This window comes from Carcharhinus amblyrhynchos, chromosome 23 (genome assembly GCF_965287045.1).
Source record: "Carcharhinus amblyrhynchos chromosome 23, sCarAmb.v2.hapA, whole genome shotgun sequence".
NCBI classification, from domain to species: domain Eukaryota; kingdom Metazoa; phylum Chordata; class Chondrichthyes; order Carcharhiniformes; family Carcharhinidae; genus Carcharhinus; species Carcharhinus amblyrhynchos.
Window position 1 is genome coordinate 389,179 of NC_137346.1, and position 19,814 is coordinate 408,992.

General features: G+C 45.5%; 1 protein-coding gene across 1 annotated transcript in view; it reads right to left on the bottom strand.

The window, feature by feature from the left end:
* The window catches only part of LOC145357476 (integrin alpha-E-like), a 453,795-nt gene that overhangs the window by 372,621 nt on the left and 61,360 nt on the right, over positions 1-19,814 (bottom strand). Inside the window, exon 6 of the mRNA XM_080210848.1 lies at positions 14,455-14,535. Coding sequence (XP_080066974.1) covers positions 14,455-14,535 — 81 coding nt within the window. The remainder of the gene's footprint in view (positions 1-14,454; positions 14,536-19,814) is intronic.

Sequence of the window (19,814 nt, forward strand, 5' to 3'; positions counted from 1 at the left end):
CTCCCTCCAAGGCCAATATATCTTCCGCAAGTGCGGCAACCAAAACTGCACACAGTACTCCAGCTGTGGCCTCACCAGTACCCTGTACAGTTGCAGCAAGGCCTCCCTACTTTTATATTCTATCCCCCTCGCTATAATGGCCAACATTCCATTCACCTAGTTGACCACCTGCTGCACCTGCAGACTGGGTTTTTGCGACTCGTGCACAAGGCCCCCAGGTCCCTCTGCACCGTAGCATGCTGCAGCTTTTCGCCTTTTAAATAATAATCCCTCCTACTATTATTTCTGCCAAAGTGGATAACCTCACACTTGCTAACATTATACTCCATCTGCCAGGTCCTCGCCCACTCGCTCAGCCTATCCAGATCTGTCTGCAGACTTCAGGACGGATGGGCAATAAATAAATGTTGGCGCAACCACGTCGTCCACATCTCATGAACAAATAGCAAAAATCAACTGAAAAGCTCTGGGACATTTAAACTGCTTTTTAATGGGTTAGTGAATGAGTAGGTGGTAAGGTTGGGTGATATAAGGAGCTGGAAGGTGGGTGAGGTTAGAAGGTCATCGAGGCATTTGGGTAGGCTGGAAGATGGGTACGGTGGCAGGTGAGTAAGTGATGAGATCAGGTCAGATTGGGTTGGGAAAGTTGAGGGCCAGTGAGATTGGATCTGGTCAAATTGATCAAGGAATTGGGTAGTGAGGTCAAGTCAAAGCAGATTTGAAGAGTCGGGACAGTAGGGTGGTGAGGTCGGGTCTGGTCAGATATGGAGGAGATTAGGATTGAGGGTTATAGGTAAGCCTAGTAGGTAGAGATAAGATCAGTGCAACTTGTGGGCCGAAAGGCCTGTTTGTGCTGTAGTTTTTCTATGATTCTATGATTAGTAGGTCGAGGTGGGGGGGTAAGGGTGGCTATTTGGTCATGGGATTGTTGGTGGTGAGGTTGGATCAGAAGGTCAGATCGGGTTGGAGTGGGTAGGGCTCTGCAGTGAGCTCAGGAGGTTAGGCCGGTCAAAGAGACATTGGAAAATGTTTCAGTGATTGGAAAAAGGGTCAGTCTACACTTTGAGGTGGGGCGGGCTATAAACAAACAAATAATTGATGCATGCAGAAACGGAAGGGCGATAATTATGGGGGATTTTAATCTGCATATTGATTGGATGACCCAAGTCGGACATGGTGGGCTTGAGGGAGAGTTCTTGGAATGCTGTCGGGATAGTTTCCTTGAACAGTATGTAACAGAACCTATGAGGGAGCGAGCTATCTTCGATCTGGTGTTGTGAAACGAGGCAGGTAGAATTAGGGATCTTCTTGTGAGGGATCCTCTCAGGACGAGTGATCATAGAACACAGAACATAGAACACTACAGCACAAACAGGCCCTTCGGTCCACAAGTTGCGCCGATCACATCTATACCTACCAAGCCATAGAACTATCTGTAACTTCCAATGCCATTAGACCCCATATACTCATCCAGAAGTCTTTTAAAAGACTCCAGCGAGTTCGCCTCTACCACCACCGACGGCAGCCGATTCCACTCACTCACCACCCTGTGAGTGAAAAACTTTCCCCTAACATCTCCTCTGTACTTGCTTCCCAGCACCTTAAACCTGTGTCCTCTCGTAGTGACCATTTCAGCCCTAGTATTATAATACCATAATATGGTTGAATTTCTGATGCAGATGGAGGATGAGAAATTAGGGTCCCGAACCTGTGTCCTCTGTTTGAACAGAGGGCAGTATGATAGGATGAGAGCGGAACTGGCGAATGTAGATTAGGGGTGCAGATTAGTTCGTAGGACGGCTGAGGAACAGTGGAGGGTTTTTAAGGAGATCTTTTTCGGTACTCAGCAGAAATATATTCCGATGGTAAAGAAGGACTGTAGGAGAAGGGATGACCAGCCGTGGTTTTCGAAGGAAATAAAGGAGAGTATTAAATTAAAAGCTGATGCATTCAGAGTGGCTAAAAATAGTGGGCAATTAGAAGATTGGGAAAGATTTAAAAAACAACAAAGAATGACTAAGAAAGCGATAAAGAAAGGAAAGATAGACTATGAAGCTAAACTAGCTCTAAATATAAAAAATGATAGTAAAAGTTTTTACAAATATATAAAGAAGAAGAGTGGCTAGAGTGAATGTTGGACCCTTGGAGGATGAGAGGGGGGATTTAGAAGTGGGTGATGAGGAAATGGCTGAGGCTTTAAATAAGTTTTTTGTGTCATTCTTCATGGAGGAGGACACAAACAGCTTGCCAGATATTAAAGATAGAAGGATGGTAGGAGATGAGGTCCTTAATGCGATTACTGTCACTAGAGAGGTAGCGCTTGATAGACTAATGGGACTGAAGGTAGACAAGTCCCCGGGACTGGATGGAATGTATCCCAGGGTTCTGAAAGAAATGGCAGAGGTGATAGCGGATGCCTTAGTAATTAGTTACCAAAATTCGCAGGACTCCGGGGAAGTGCCGGAAGATTGGAAAACGGCTAATGTTACGCCGCTGTTTAAAAAAGGTAGCAGACAAAAGGCAGGGAATTATAGGCTGGTTAGTTTAATGTCTGTAGTTGGAAAAATGCTAGAATCCGTCATCAAAGAAGAAATAGTGAGGCACCTAGGAAAGAATGGTTTGATCAAGCAGACGCAGCACAGATTCATGAAGGGGAAGTCGTGTTTGACGAATTTATTGGACTTCTAGGAGGATGTGACTAGTGTGGTAGACAGAGGGGAACCGGTGGATGTGGTGTTTTTAGATTTCCAAAAACGTGTGATAAGGTGCCTCACAAAAGGTTGTTGCAAAATCTTAGGGTGCACGAAGTTGGGGGTAAAGTGTTAGCGTGGATAGAGGATTGGTTGTCTAATAGGGAGCAGAGAGTTGGAATCAATGGGTGCTATTCTGGTTGGCAGTTGGTGACTAGTGGAGTGCCACGGGGATCGGTGCTGGGGCCTCAACTGTTTACCATTTACACAGATGATCTGGAGAAGGGGTCTGAGTGTAGGATAACGAAATTTGCTGATGACACGAAGATGAGTGGAAAAGCAAATTGCGTGGAAGGTGCGGAAAGTCTGCAGAGAGATCTGGATAGGCTGTGAGTGGGCGAGGACCTGACAGATGGAGTATAATGTTAGCAAATGTGAGGTTATCCACTTTGGTAGAAATACTAGTAGGAGGGATTATTATTTAAAAGGCGAAAAGCTGCAGCATGCTACGGTCATGATGTGGATATGCCAGCGTTGGACTGGGATAAACACAGTAAAAAGTCTGACAACACCAGGTTTAAGTCCAACCGATTTATTTAATAGTAAACTCACAAGCTTTCGGGTTAGTCCCTTCGTCAGGTGAATGGAAAGTTCTGGCCTCAGACATTCACCGGACGAAGGGACCAAGCCCGAAAGCTTGTGAGTTTACTATCAAATAAATTGGTTGGACTTAAACCTGGTGTTGTCAGACTTTTAGCATGCTACAGTGCACAGGGATGTGGGGGTCCTTGTGCACGAGTAGCAAAAACCCAGTCTGCAGGCGCAGCAGGTGATCAAGAAGGCAAATGGAATGTTGGCCTTTATAGCGAGGGGGATAGAATATAAAAGCAGGGAGGTCTTGCTGCAACTGTACAGGGCACTGGTGAGGCCGCAACTGGAGTACTGTGTGCAGTTTTGGCCACCACATTTGCGGAAGGATATATTGGTCTTGGAGGGAGTGCAGAGAAGGTTCACTAGGCTGATACCAGAGATGAGGGGGTTAGCCTATGAGGAGAGATTGAATAGACTGTGTCTGTACTCGTTGGAGTTTGGAAGGATGAGGGGGGATCTTATAGAGACGTATAAGATAATGAAGGGGATAGATAGGGTCGAGGTAGAGAGATTCTTCCTGCTTAGAAAGGATAGCAGAACTAGAGGGCCCAGCCTCAAAATAAGGGAGGGGCAGTTTAGATCAGAGTTGAGGAGAGACTTCTTCACTCAAAGGGTGGTGAGTCTCTGGAATTCTCTACTCGTTGAAGTGGCGGAGGCTACCTCGCTGAATATATTTAAGTCACGGGTAGATAGGTTTCTGATAGACGAGGGAATTAAGGGTTATGGGGAGAAAGCGGGAAAGTGGAACTGATCCACTTCAGATCAGCCATGATATTATTGAATGGCAGGGCAGGCTCAAAGGGCTAGATGGCCTACTCCTGCTCCTATTTCTTATGTTCTTATGTTTAATTACCCAGGAACTAGACTAAGCATTCTTTGTCAAATGATTCCTGGCTATCTATCTAAGTAAGTAAGTCAGAACTGTCCAAAGTTTCTGCAGCTCAGGGTTGGAGAATTTGGAGAATTTGCCATCAGAAGTTCAAACTCCCGATATAATTCCCATGGAGTCAGCTTGTTGGGATTCTGAGGGTTCCCAACGTGAATCTTGGGAGTTACATCCTGGTGGAATTTTCTAACTTTGCCCAGAGCTGGATTCTCAGGGCCGACTGCAATGAGTAGAGATTTGGCTGAGTGATAAATTCTCCATTCTCTCTGGCAGTGGTAGCAGGCGTACGAGACCGGTGAATTTCAGCTCTACTCTATTTGGAGACTGGAAAATCTGGGTCAATCTGGTTATATACTATTTTATCATGTTAAATGTTGACACATAAGTATAACTACAAGAGGCCCAATACTCTGTAATCCTGTTACTCCCTCCAAAGTGAATCATCTCACACTTTTCCGCATTAAACTCCATTTGCCACCTATCAGCCCAGCTCTGCCACTTATGTGTGTCCCTCTGCAAACTGTAACATCCATCCTCACTGTCTACAACTCCTCCGACTTAAGTGTCATCCGCAAATTTACTAACCCATCCTCTATACCCTCATCTAGGTCATTTATAAAAATGACAAACAGCAGTGGCCCCAGAACAGATCCCTGTGGTACACCACTTGTAACTGAACTCCAGGCTGAACATTTCCCATCAACCACCACCCTCTGTCTTCTTTCAGCTAGCCAGTTCATGATCCAATCTGCTAATTCACCCTCAATCGCATGCATCCGTATTTTCAGCAGTAGCTTACCATGGGGAACCTTATCAAACTCTTTACTGAAATTGCAGGGTGGATCCAATATGACCCAGCCAGGATCACTTTTGTCCATTACAATTAGTCAGGAAACCTGGAAGTGAGATGCCAATACATAATGGTTGAGTTGAAAGATCATAGCAAAGCCTGCTCCATCATCTTGAAGGTTCCAACCTGCACTGCAAATGAGACAAAAATTTAAAATTCTGTTCATTGTATCCCATTGTAGGCATCATATTTTGGGATTGATGTCAAGACCTCCTGGAGTATAAAAGCAGGGAGGTCTTGCTGCAATTGTACAAGGTGCTGGTGAGGCAGCAGCTGGAGAACTGTGTGCAATTTTGGTCCCCTTATTTGCAAAAGGATATATTGGCCTTGGAGGGAGTGCAGAGAAGGTTCACCAGGTTGATACCGGGGATGAGGGGGTTAGCTTATGAGGAGAGATTGAGTAGATTGGGCCTGTACTCGTTGAAGTTTAGAAGGCTGAGGGGGGATCTTATAGTGACATATAAGATAATGAAGGGGCTAGACAGGGTAGAGGCAGAGAGATTATTTCCACTTAGAAAGGAAACAAGAACTAGAGGGCACAGCCTCAAAATAAGGGGGAATCAATTTAGAACAGAGTTGGGGAGGAACTTCTTCTCGCAGAGGGTAGTGAATCTTTGGAATTCTCTGCCCGTTGAAGCAGTGGAGGCTACCTCGTTGAATATGTTTAAGTCACAGGTAGATAGATTTCTGATCAATAAGGGAATTAAGGGTTATGGGGAGCAGGCGGGTAAGTGGAACTGAACCACTATCAGTTCAGCCATGATCTTATTGAATGGCGGGACAGGCTCGAGGGGCAAGATGGCCTACTCCTGCTCCTATTTCTTATGTTCTTAAGTTCTTATGACCTTAGCGAGGGTGCAGAGGAGATTTACTGAAAGGTGCCAGGGATGAGGCCCACAGTTACATGCAGAGACCAGAGAAACAGAAATTGATCTCGTTAAAGCAGTGAAGGCTACGGAGAAATTTAATAAAGGTGTTCAAAATCGTGGAGGATTTTGTAAGGAAGAAGAAGCTGCTTCCACTGACAAGAGGGTTGATAATCGGAGGGTGCAGATCAAAGGAACTGACAAAAGAGGCAAGATGAGGAGAATTTATTTATGCAGCAAGTTATGATCTGGAATGCATTGTCTGAAAGGGTGTTTTGAAAAAAGAGAATTTATTAAACACTTAAAGGCGAAAAAAAATTGCATGGCCAATATCAAAGTGCAGATGTAGATTGGATAGGTCTTTGAAACAGCTAATACAAGCCAATAGGCAAATGGATTCCTTTGGTGATACACTATTCTATGATTCTACAAGAGTTTTGGTACAGCACAATATGAATCACAAATCAGTAGAATCAGGTATTGGGCTCCTCAGCGATTTCTCATTCATGGATTCAATGCCAGGGTCACTAGGAAATGGGAGAGGAACATTAATTTCATAAGACGAATGAAATCTCATTATGTCAGGAAACGCAATGCAATGTAGACAGTTGAGAAGGAGGAACGCAAAGGTAGTAATCTCGGGATTGCGGCCAGTGCCACGAGAAAGTGAGATTAGGAATGGAATGAGGTGGAGGATGAACGCGTGGCTGAGGGATTGGAGCAGGGGGCAGGGATTCAGGTTCCTGGATCATTGGGACCTCTGTAGGGGCAGGTGTGACCTGTACAAAAAGGACGGGTGGCACTTGAATCCCAGGGGGACCAATATCCTGGCGGGAAAGTTGGCTAAGGCTACTGGGGAGACTTTAAACTAGAATGGTTGGGGGGAGGGAATCAAAATGAAGTGTTAGGGAGCAAAGAGGTTAGCTCTCAAATAGGGAGGGATTGTCGACAGTGTAAGAGGGAGGATAGACAGGTGACGGACAAGGGGAGCACTCAGACCAAAGGTTTGAGATGTGTTCATTTTTAACACTAGGAGTGTTGTGAACAAAGTGGATGAGCTTAGAGCGTGGATCGTTGCCTGGAAATGTGATGTGGTGGCCATTACGGAAACTTGGATGACTCAGGGACAGGACTGGATACTTCAAGTGCCGGGTTTCAGAGGTTTCAGGAGGGACAGGGAGGGAGACAAGACAGGTGGCGGAGTGGCACTGTTGATCAGGGATAGTTTCATGGCTGTAGAGAAGGTGGACACCCTGGAGGGATTGTCTACGGAGTCTCTGTGGGTGGAAGTTCGGAACAGGAAGGGGTCAATAACTTTGCTGGGTGTTTTCTATAGACTGCCCAAAAGAACAGGGATGTTGAAGAACAGATAGGGCAACAGATCCTGGAGAGATGTAGTAATAACAGAGTCGTCGTGATGGGAGACGTTAATTTCCCAAATATCGATTGGAATATCCCTAGAGCAAGGGGTTTGGATGGGGAGGAGTTGGTTAGGTGTGTTCAGGAGGGTTTCCTGACACAGTATGTGGATAAGCCTACAAGAGGAGAGGCTGTACTCAATCTGGTATTGGGTAATGAACCTGGACAGGTGTCAGATCTCTCAGTGGGAGAGTATTTTAGGGATAGTGATCATAACTCTATCTCCTTTACACTAGCATTGGAGCGGGATAGGACCAGGCAAGCTAGGAAAGTGTTTATCTGGAGTAAGGGGAAATATGAAGCCATCAGGCAGGGAATTAGAGGCGTAAATTGGAAGCAGGTATTCTCGGGGAAATGTACCCAAGTAAGGTGGCAGATTTTCAAGGAATGTTTGTCTGGAGTTCTGCACGACAACATTCCGATGAGACAGGGAAGTTTTGGTAGGTTACAGGAACCGTGCTGCACGAAAGTTGTAATGAATTTAGTCAAAAAGAAAAGAAAAGCGTACAAAAGGTTCAGGGAGCTAGGTAATGTTAGGGATCTAGAGGAGTATACGACTTGTAGGAAGGAACTTAAGAAGGAAATTAGGAGAGCTAGAAGGGGTCATGAGAAGGCCTTGGCAGGTAAGATCAAGGAAAACCCTAAGGCGTTCTACAAATATGTAAAGAGTAAAAGGATGAGATGTGAAGGAATAGGACCCATAAAATGTGACGGTGGGAAAATTTGTATAGAACCGGTAGAAATGGTTCAAGGAGGCGTATGGTGTGCTAGCTTCATTAATCAAGGGATTGAGTTTAGGAATCAGGAGGCAATGCTGCAACTTTTAAGATCCTTGTCAGACCCCACTTGGAGTACTGTGTGCAGTTCTGGTCGCTTCACTACAGGAAGGATGTGGAAGCTACTGAGAGGGTGCAGAGGAGATTTACAAGGATGTTGCCTGGATTGGGAGGCATGCCTTATGAAGATAGGTTGAGGGAGCTAGGTCTCTTCTCCCTGGAGAGACGAAAGTTGAGAGGCAACCTGATAGAGGTTTGTAAAGTGTTGAGAGGAATAGATAGGGTGGATTCTCGGACGCTATTTCCCAGGGCTGAAATGGTCGCTACGAGAGGACACGGGTTTAAGGTGCTGGGGAGCAGGTAAAGAGGAGATGTCAGGGGTAAGTTTTTCACTCAGAGGGTGGTGAGTGAGTGGAATCAGCTGCCGTCGGTGGTGATAGAGGCGAATTCGCTGAGGTCTTTTAAAAGACTTCTGGATGAGTACATGGGATTTAATGGGATTGGGAGTTATAGATAGTTCTATGGCCTGGTAGGTAGGGATATGATCGGCTCAACTTGTGGGCCGAAGGGCCTGTTTGTGCTATAGTGTTCTATGTTCTATATATGTTCTAAATAGCAGAGGTGCTCAATGAATACTTTACTTCGATATTCACAGTGGAAAAGGATGTGGGTGGTTGTACTGCAGGCTTGCGGCAGACTGAAAAGCTTGAGTATGTGAACATTAAGAAAGAGGATGTGTTGGAGCATTTGAATAGCATCAAGATAGATAAGTTGCCGGGACCGGATGGGATGTACCCCAGGTTACTGTGGGAGGTGAGGGAAGAGATTGCAGAGCCTCTGGTGATGATTTTTGCATCATTGATGGAGACGGGAGAGGTTCAGGAAGATTGGAGGATTGCGGATGTGGTTCCTATATTCAAGAAAGGGAGAAGAGATAGCCCAGCAAATTATTGACCGGTGAGTCTAACCTCAGGTTGGTAAGTTGATGGAAAAGATCCTGAGAGACAGGATTTATGAACATTTAGAGAAGTATAGTGTGATCAAAAGTAGTCAGCACGGCTTTGTCAAAAGCAGATCGTGCCTTACGAGCCTGATTGAGTTTTCTGAAAATGTGACTAAACACATTGATGAAGGAAGAGCGGTAGATGTCGTTTTTATGGACTTCAGCAAGGCGTTCGATAAGGTCCCCCATGCAAGACTTATTGAGAAAGTGAGGGGGCATAGGATCCAAGGGGATGTTGCTTTGTGGATCCAGAACTGGCTTGCCCACTGAATAAGTCTGACAACACCAGGTTTATTTGATAGTAAACTATCAAATAAATAGTAAACTATCAAATAAATCGGTCGGACTTAAACCTGGTGTTGTCAGACTTTTTACTGTGTTTACCCCAGTCCAACGCCGGCATATCCACATCTTGCCCACAGAAGGCAGAGAGTGGTTGTAGATGGGTCTTTTTCTGCATGGAGGTCGGTCACCAGTGGAGTGCCCCAGGGATCTGTTCTGGGACCCTTGCTCTTTGTGGTTTTTATAAATTACCTGATGAGGAAGTGGAGGAATGGGTTGGTAAGTTTGCCGATGACACGAAGGTTGGAGGTGTTGTGGATAGTTTGGAGGGATGTCAGAAGTTGCAGCGTGACATAGATAGGATGCAAGACTGGGCGGAGAAGTGGCAGATGGACTTCAACCCAGATAAATGTGTGGTGGTTCATTTTGGCAGGTCAAATGGGATGAAGGAATATAATATTAAGTGTAAGACTCTTAACAGTGTGGAAGATCAGAAGGATCTAGGGGTCTGGGTTCATAGGACTCTCAAATTGGCTTCGCAGGTAGAGGATGTGGTTAAGAAGGCGTATGGTGTACTGGCCTTCATCAATCGAGGAATTAAGTTTCAGAGTCATAAGAACATAAGAAATAGGAGCAGGAGCATAACATGAGGAGTATAACAGATAAGACAGATGGACTTAGAGCTTGGATTAGTTCTTGGAACTATGATGTTGTTGCTATTACAGAGATTTGGTTGAAAGAGGGACAGGATTGGCAGCTAAACATTCCAGGATTTAGATGCTTCAGGCAGGATAGAGGGGAATGTAAAAGGGGTGGGGGAGTTGCATTACTCTTTAAGGAGAATATCACGGCTGTACTGAGGGAGGACACCTCATACAGTGAGGCAATCTGGGTAGAGCTCAGGAATAGGAATGATGCAATCACAATGTTGGGAGTTTATTACAGGCCTCCCAACAGCCAGCGGGAGATAGGGGAACAGATATATAGACAGATGGTGGAAAGATGCAAAAATAACAAGGTTGTTATGGTGGAAAATTTTAACTTTCTCTATATTGATTTGGATTCACATACTGCCAGTGGCTTGGATTGGGCAGAATTTGTAAGGAGCACCAGGAGGGTTTCTTGAAACAGTATGTAAATAGCCCAACTCAGGAAGGAGCCATATTAGACCTGGTATTGGGGAATGAGCCTGGCCAGGTGATTGAAATTTCAGTAGGAGAGCATTTCGGGAATAGTGATCATAATTCCATAATTTTTAAGGTGCTTGTGGATAAGGGCAAGAATGGTCCTCAGGCAAAGATGTTAAACTGGGGGAAGACTAACTACAACAACATTAGGCAGGATCTGGAAAGTGTAGCTGGGGGAGGCTGTTCGAGAGTAAATCAACATCCAACATTTGGGAGTCTTTCAAATGTCAGTTGATTGGAATTCAGGACTAGCATGTACCTTGAGGTTGGAGGATAAGTGTCACAAGAATTGGGAATCCTGGATAACAAGGGATATTATGAGCCTTATCAAAAAGAGGAGTGGAGATGTCAGTGTTGGACTGGGGTGGGCACAGTAAGAAGTCTCACAACACCAGGTTAAAGACCAACAGGTTTATTTGGTAGCATGAGCTTTCGGAAGGGACAGTGCTCCAAAAAAGGGAAGCATTCATAAGGTCTAAAAGACTTAGGACAGATGAAGCCCTTGAAGAATATAAAGTAAGTAAGAAGGAGCTTAAGGCAGGAGCTAGGTGGGCTAAAAGGGGTCATGAAAAGTCCTTGGCAAACAGGATTAAGAAAAATCCTAAGGCATTTTATATGTATGTAAAGGGCAATTGTGCAGCCAGGCAAAGGGTTGGTCCACTCAAGGATAGCAGGAGGGAATCTATGCTTGGAATCAGAGGAAATGGATAAGATGCTAAAGAATACTTTGCCTCGGTATTCATCAAAGAGTAGGATTGGTGGATGAGAAGCCTAGGGCAAGGTGTGTAGATATTCTGGATCATGTTGACATCAAAAAGGAGGAGGTGTTCGGTATTTTAATAAGTCCCCAGGGCCTGATAAGATTTACCCCAGAATACTAAGAGAGACAAGGGAGGAAATTGCTGGGGCTTTGACAGAAATTTTTGTATCCTCATTGGCTACAGGTAAGTTCCAGAGGACTGGAGAATAGCCAATGTTGTTCTATTGTTTGAGAAGGGCAACAGGGATAAGAACATAAGAACATAAGAAATAGGGGCAGGAGAAGGCCATCCAGCCCTTCGAGCCTGCCCCGCCATTCAATAAGATCATGGCTGATCTATCGTGGCTCAGTTCCACATTCCCGCCCTCTCCCCATAACCCTTAATCCCCTCGCTTATCAAAAACCCATCAACCCGCATCTTAAAAATATTTAGCGAGGCAGCCTCCACCACTTCAACAGGCAGAGAATTCCAGAGATTCACCACCCTTTGAGTGAAGAAGTTCCTCCTCAACTCCGTTCTAAACTGCCCCCCTTTTATCTTGAGGCTGTGCCCCCTAGTCCTACTGTCCTTTCTGAGCGGGAAGAGCCTCTCCACCTCTATCCTATCCATCCCATTCATCATCTTATACGTCTCAATGAGATCTCCCCTCATTCTTCTAAACTCTAACGAGTACAAGCCTAGTTTATTCAGTCTCTCCTCATAGCTCAACCCCCTCAACTCCGGTATCAGCCTAGTAAACCTCCTCTGCACTCCCTCCAAGGCCAAAATATCCTTGCGTAAGTACGGCGACCAAAACTGCACACAGTACTCCAGCTGCGGCCTCACCAATGCCCTATACAGCCGCAGCAAGACCTCCCTACTTTTATATTCAATCCCCCTCGCTATGAAGGCCAGCATCCCATTCGCCTTCCTGACCACCTGCTGCACCTGCAGGCTGGGTTTTTGCGACTCATGCACAAGGACCCCGAGGTCCCTCTGCACCATCGCCTGCTGCAGTTTTTCGCCACGTAAGTAATAGTCCTTCCTACCATTATTCCTTCCAAAGTGGACCACCTCGCACTTGCCAACATTAAATTCCATTTGCCATTTCCTGGCCCATTCGCCCAGCCTGTCTAGATCCTTCTGCAGACTCTCCACACCCTCCACGCAATTTGCCGTCCCACCAATCTTGGTGTCATCAGCAAATTTCGACACCATACACTCGGTTCCCTCCTCCAGATCATCTATATAAATGGTAAATAGCTGAGGCCCCAGCACCGACCCCTGGGGCACTCCACTAGTCACCAACTGCCAATCCGAATAGCACCCATTAACCCCCACTCTCTGCCTCCTATTTGACAACCAATCCTCTATCCACGCTAACACCCTACCCCCAACTCCATGCCCCCTGACCTTCTGCAATAACCTCTTGTGAGGTACCTTGTCAAACGCCTTCTGAAAATCAAGAAAGACCACATCCACCGGCTCTCCTCTATCCACCGTCCTAGACACATCCTCATAGAACTCCAATAAGTTTGTCAGACACGACTTCCCCTTAACGAAACCGTGCTGCGTCTGCTCTATCAAGCAATTCCCCTGATATAATCCAGGAAATTATCAGTGGTAAGGAAATTATTGGAAAAAATTCTAAGGGACAGGATTTACTCACATGTGGAAACAAATGGACTTATTGGTGATACATATACCCATAGTGGATGGGTACATGAATAGGGAGGAAATAAAGGGATATGGACTGAGTAAGGGCAGAAGGTTTTTTTTTTAGTTAGGGCATCATTATTAGCATGGGCTTAGAGAGCCGAAGGGCCTGTTTCTGCACTGTACTTTGTTCTTGTTTAAAATCCACACGGTAATGTTATAACTTTTCCCTACTGTAGTTTGTAAGGGGATTCGGAATGACTTGGGACCAAAGATCTGCAGATTGGGGTAGATGAGATCAGAGTAGATAGGGTACAGAAAGAGTTACAAAGCACCCAAAGTATACTGTTTGCATAGAGGATACATATTTGGAGAATTTAAACAAGTATTTCTGGAAACATATTTTGTACTAAAAGCATATAGCTTTGTTAACAACATAATGCTTATAAGGCATGATGGGACATAGATAAGTAAAAAGAGCCACATTCATTAAAACACATAGCTGCTGCCGAGCAAAGGGAAAAAACAATTCTTATCAGCAATCTCCAGACAGCCCTTATGAATGGGATACACATTGAACCAAGGACACCAGATAAGGGAGTCTGGAAAACATCAGGAGACAATGAGTAAGATTCTTAAGATCCACAAGCTGGTCATGCAGCCTCATGCTGCCCAAGAGTAGTTATCATTGGCCAAGGAATATAACTATTCTTAAAATGATTGGCTCATACCCAGCTGGGTAGGCAAAATTGTGTAATTGCATAATTGAGAGTAATGTAATATCAGAGTTGATTTATAACTGCTCCAAATCGCTCTCCCTTATTGGAAAATAAGAAACATCTTTCACCAGAGTACAGTCTCCACAAGTCTTTGTGTTAGCTGAGCCATAATTAAGAGGGGAAACCCTCCATGTGAAAGCCAGCATAATACATAATCTCTAAAAAACACTCCTACATAGTTCTATAGGATTATTATTATTAAAGCTATTGCTGACAATTAAGTAGATTTACCTTAATACTTTTGAATGCCACACTGCTAAATGGATGCAACAAACAGGAACTGGTCCAGAGTCCAGATTTCCAGAATGTATATATCATAGTTTGAGAATAAGGGATAAACCTTTTAGAACTGAGGTGAGGAGAAATTTCTTCACCCAGAGGGTGGTGAATGTGTAGAATTCACTGCCATAGAAAGTAATTGAGGCCAAAACATTGTCTGATTTCAAGAAGAAATCAAATGTAGCTCTTGGGGCTGAAGGGTTCAAAAGATATACGAAGAACGTGGGGTCAGGATATTGAATTTGATGATCAGCCATGATCAAAATGAATGGCAGGGAAAGCTTGAAGAGCTGAATGGCCCCTACTCCTGCTTCTAGTTTCTATGTTTCTATGAATCTGGAATTTCTTTTGATCTGCAAATAGCCTATGCATTACATAGTGATCAATTACCTGACAGTTCACTGTCTTCCTTGTTGTTCTTGTTGTTGTTGTTATTGTTGTTGTTATTGTTGTTGTTGTTGATGCTGTTGCCTGAAATAACAATAAATTATCAACACTCAGGATATTACTACCTACACTTCAGAACAAATCCATTTCTAATATATTTTTCTTAATTAATGAGAGCATCACTGACTGGGCCAGCATAAATTGATGTGGAGATGCTGGTGTTGGACTAGGGTAGACACAGTAAGAAGTCTCACAACACCAGGTTAAAGTTCAATAGGTTTATTTGGTAACAAAATCCACTAGCTTTCAGAGTGCTACCCCTTCATTAGCTAAGTGGGAGTTCTGTTCACAAATAGAGCATATAAAGACATAAACTCAATTTACAAAATAATGGTTGGAATGCGAGTCTTTACAGGTAATCAAATCTTAAAGGTACAGACAATGTGAGTGGAGAGAGGGTTAAGCACAGATTAGAGAGATGTGTATTGTCTCCAGCCAGGACAGTTAGTGAGATTTTGCAAACCCAGCAAGTTGTGGGGGTTACAGATAGTGTGACATGAACCCAAGATCCCAGTTGAGGCCATCCTCATGTATGCGGAACTTGGCTATCAGTCTCTGATCAGCGACTCTGCGTTGTCGTGTGTTGTGAAGGTCACCTTGGAGAACGCTTACCCGAAGGTCAGAGGCCAAATGCCTATGACCACTGAAATGTTCTGCACACATGAGGAACTCCTAGTGTGAACAGAACTCTTATTTACCTGGTGAAGGAGCAGCGCTCCAAAAGTTAGTGGCTTTTGCTACCAAATAAACCTGTTGGACTTTAACCTGGTGTTGTGAGACTTCTCCCTCAGCATATATTGCCCATCCCTAATTGCCATTTGAACTAAATGGCATGCTAGGTTATTTCAGGACGCAGTTAAAAATGCAGCTGCAGAGCTTGAGTCACATGTAGGCCAGACAAGGTAAGGACAGCAGATTTCATTCCCTAAAGGGCATTAGTGAGCCAGCTGGTTTTTTTATGACAATCGTTTTATGGTCATCATTAGACTTTTAATTCCTGATTTATTGAATTCAAATTCCACCATCTGCCATGGTGGACTTCAAACCCGGATCCCCAGAGCATTACCCTAGGTCTCTGGATTATTTTCCCAGTTTTTTCTGTATGTCAGCCTCAGATCACTGGTCACTCTCTTACCTCAGAGTCAGAGGTTGTGTGTTCGAGCTCCAGTAATTGGGTTGATTTCAGCAATGACGAACACACAGGAGCTAGTTTGCACCAAGTAAGATTTCACAGACAACAATGCAATAACCTGTTTATTGTGCTTGTTAGTTAAGGGGCCATGTCGCCAAGAAGAACTCCCCAGCTCTTTTCAAGTAGTGGCTGTGAGGTTTTTTACATCCTTCTGAGAGGACAAACAGAGTCTTGGTTTAATATCTCATTTAATAGACAACAGATGATGGTGGGCACAGTGGCATAGTGTTAGCACTGCTGCCTCACAGCACCAGGGACCTGGGTTCGAATTCCCGGCTTGGGTCACTGTCTGTGCAGAGTCTGCATGTTCTCCCCGTGTCTTTGTGGGTTTTCTCTGGGTGCTCCGGTTTCCTTCCACAGTCTGAAAGGCGTGCATTGGCCGTGCTAAATTCTTCCTCAGTGAATCCAAACAGGCAACTAGGGGATTTTCACAGTAACTTCATTGCAGTATTAAAGTAGGCCTCCTTGTGACACCAATAAATAAACTTTAAAAGTATTCCCAAGTACTTTTAAGAATGTCAAACTAGTTTCCTGCTCAGTTCTCTAGATTAGCACACAAATTTTGACAAAATTGGGCCCGGTAAATTTGGGCGTCGGGCCTTTAATCTGATCTGCACCTGAATCGGAGCAAATCGCAACTTTACCAACACCCGATTTGGGCGCAGATCCGGACTGCGCCCGAATCAGGCAGCCCAACAATTTGAATGCATTAGTATGCATTTAAATCGATTTAATGAACTGCGTGCCCAGCTTTACCACCAAATCCCATTTTACCTTCTTCTGGTCTGTTCCAGATCTGCGCTATAAGTGACCTGCAAAATAAAAATCCAAAGCCGATTTTTATTTTGCAGGGGAACCTCCGAAGCAGCTTCAAAGCCTGCAATGGCTCTCTGACCCAGATCATGGGGGTGGGGGGCACGGGTTTCTACGGCCATTCTGCGGGCGATCCCTCCTCCCCACTGGAGGAATGAATCCCTCCTCCCGGAGTAGATGTGTTGCTATCAGGAGCTGCAAACAGGTAATGGACTAATTGAATGTATTTATTGGGTTAAAAACACTGCTCAGAGTATTTAATGGATTATCACAACAGCAGACAATCATTCACTTTGAACAATCGCTGGAAATACTGTGATCAGCAGGGTTGCCATATAAACCACCCCTGACCAGAGATCCCGACCAGAGATCCATCCGCCTCCCCCCTCCATCAGTGAGTGATCGGACCTCCCCCCCCCCACCACCAGGCAATGACCAGTCCTCTAGCCCCCCACCTCCCCACCCACTCCCCCAGGCGATGCTCTAACCCACCCCCACAGGATGATCTGTGTCAGAGAGCCACTTTCTCCACTTTCTGCATTTTTTCTCTTTCCCGACCCAGGCGCGATTTTTCAAATTTTTTTCGAACTGTGCATGCGCAGTTCAGAGCTCCGATCGTTCCTGCAGCACTAAGCCCCGCCCACAGCACGGATCAGACCAGAGCCATCACAAAACGTATGGGCGCGCTGCAAAGAGGATTCCGGGCTTGGATCTGTATTACACCCGGACACGGCTCGACAGGCTGGAGGGACTGGTTGTGGACAAGTCCCCAGGACCGGATGGAATGCATCCAAGGGTTCTGAAAGAAATGGCGGAGGTGATAGTGGATGCCTTGGTGGTTATTTTCCAAATGTCGCTGGATTCCGGGGAAGTGCCGGAAGATTGGAAAACGGCTAATGTTACGCCGTTGTTTAAGAAGGGTGACAGGCAAAAGGCAGGGAATCATAGGCCGGTTAGTTTAACGTCTGTTGTAGGTAAAATGTTAGAATCCGTCATCAAGGAGGAAATAGTGAGGCATCTTGAGGGGAATTGCTTGAAAGAGCAGACGCAGCACAGTTTCGTTAAGGGGAAGTCGTGTCTGACAAATTTATTGGAGTTCTACAAGGATGTGTCTAGGGCGGTGGATAGAGGAGAGCCGGTGGATGTGGTCTTTCTTGATTTTCAGAAGGCGTTTGACAAGGTACCTCACAAGAGGTTATTGCAGAAGGTCAGGGGGCATGGAGTTGGGGGTAGGGTGTTAGCGTGGATAGAGGATTGGTTGTCAAATAGGAGGCAGAGAGTGGGGGTTAATGGGTGCTATTCGGATTGGCGGTTGGTGACTAGTGGAGTGCCCCAGGGGTCGGTGCTGGGGCCTCAGCTATTTACCATTTATATAGATGATCTGGAGGAGGGAACCGAGTGTATGGTGTCGAAATTTGCTGATGACACCAAGATTGGTGGAACGGCAAATTGCGCGGAGGGTGTGGAGAGTCTGCAGAAGGATCTAGAGAGGCTGGGCGAATGGGCCAGGAAATGGCAAATGGAATTTAATGTTGGCAAGTGCGAGGTGGTCCACTTTGGTAGGAATAATGGTAGGAAGGACTATTACTTACGTGGCGAAAAACTGCAGCAGGCGACGGTGCAGAGGGACCTCGGGGTCCTTGTGCATGAGTCGCAAAAACCCAGCCTGCAGGTGCAGCAGGTGGTCAGGAAGGCGAATGGGATGCTGGCCTTCATAGCGAGGGGGATTGAATATAAAAGTAGGGAGGTCTTGCTGCAGCTGTATAGGGCATTAGTGAGGCCGCAGCTGGAGTACTGTGTGCAGTTTTGGTCGCCGCACTTACGCAAGGATATTTTGGCCTTGGAGGGAGTGCAGAGGAGGTTTACTAGGCTGATACCGGAGTTGAGGGGGTTGAGCTATGAGGAGAGGCTGAATAAACTAGGCTTGTACTCGTTAGAGTTTAGAAGAATGAGGGGAGATCTCATTGAGACGTATAAGATGATGAATGGGATGGATAGGATAGAGGTGGAGAGGCTCTTCCCGCTCAGAAAGGACAGTAGGACTAGTGGGCACAGCCTCAAGATAAAGGGGGGGCGGTTTAGAACGGAGTTGAGGAGGAACTTCTTCACTCAAAGGGTGGTGAATCTCTGGAATTCTCTGCCCGTTGAAGTGGTGGAGGCTGCCTTGCTAAATATTTTTAAGAAGCGGGTTGATGGGTTTTTGATAAGCGAGGGGATTAAGGGTTATGGGGAGAGGGCGGGAATGTGGAACTGAGCCACGACAGATCAGCCATGATCTTATTGAATGGCGGGGCAGGCTCGAAGGGCTAGATGGCCTACTCCTGCTCCTATTTCTTATGTTCTTAGATTCCAAATGGTAAAATCGGGCCCATCATATAATGCTTCACACCAAGGAAGCACGTTGGAACTGTTCAGCAGGGCAGTGCATTTCTGGGAGGCTGGGTTAAGATTAAAGGTAGCAGTTGGATGCTTCACCGAACAGGGATATCAGGGTCTGTGATCTCTTTCTCTCTCTCATACACATACACTCTCAGACACACGCTGTCTCACACACACACACACACACACACACACACACACACACACACACACACACACACACACACACACACACAGACTTTCAAACACACTCTCCCTCTCACACACTCTCTCTCTCATACATTCTTTCTCACACATACTCTCTCACACACTCTCACACGCACATATACACTCTCATACACACAATCTCTCTCACACACACACTCCCTCTCTCACACACACACACTCTCTCTCACACAGACACACACACACGCACACACACTCTCTCTCTCATACACATTCTTTCTCTCTCACACACACACTCACACATTGTCTCTCACACACACACTCATACACACACTATCTCTCTCATACACACGTAATCCCTCTCTCTCTTCCACACTCTTTCTCTCTCTCACACACTCTCTCACACACACACTCTCTCACACACACACACAGACTCTCACACACACTCTCCCTCTCACACTCTCTCTCATACACATTCTTTCTCTCTCTCATACACACACTCTCACACACACACTATCTCTCTCACACACACACATACTCTCTCTCCCTCTTTCACACTCTTTCTCTCTCTCTCACACACACACTCTCTCTCACACACATACATTCTCTCTCAAACACTCTCTCTTAGACACACACACACACACTCACTCTCTCTCACACACACACATTCTCTCTCGCACACACTCTCTCTCACTTAGACACACACATACACACATTCTCTCTCTCACACACACATATGTCTGATCCATGGGGT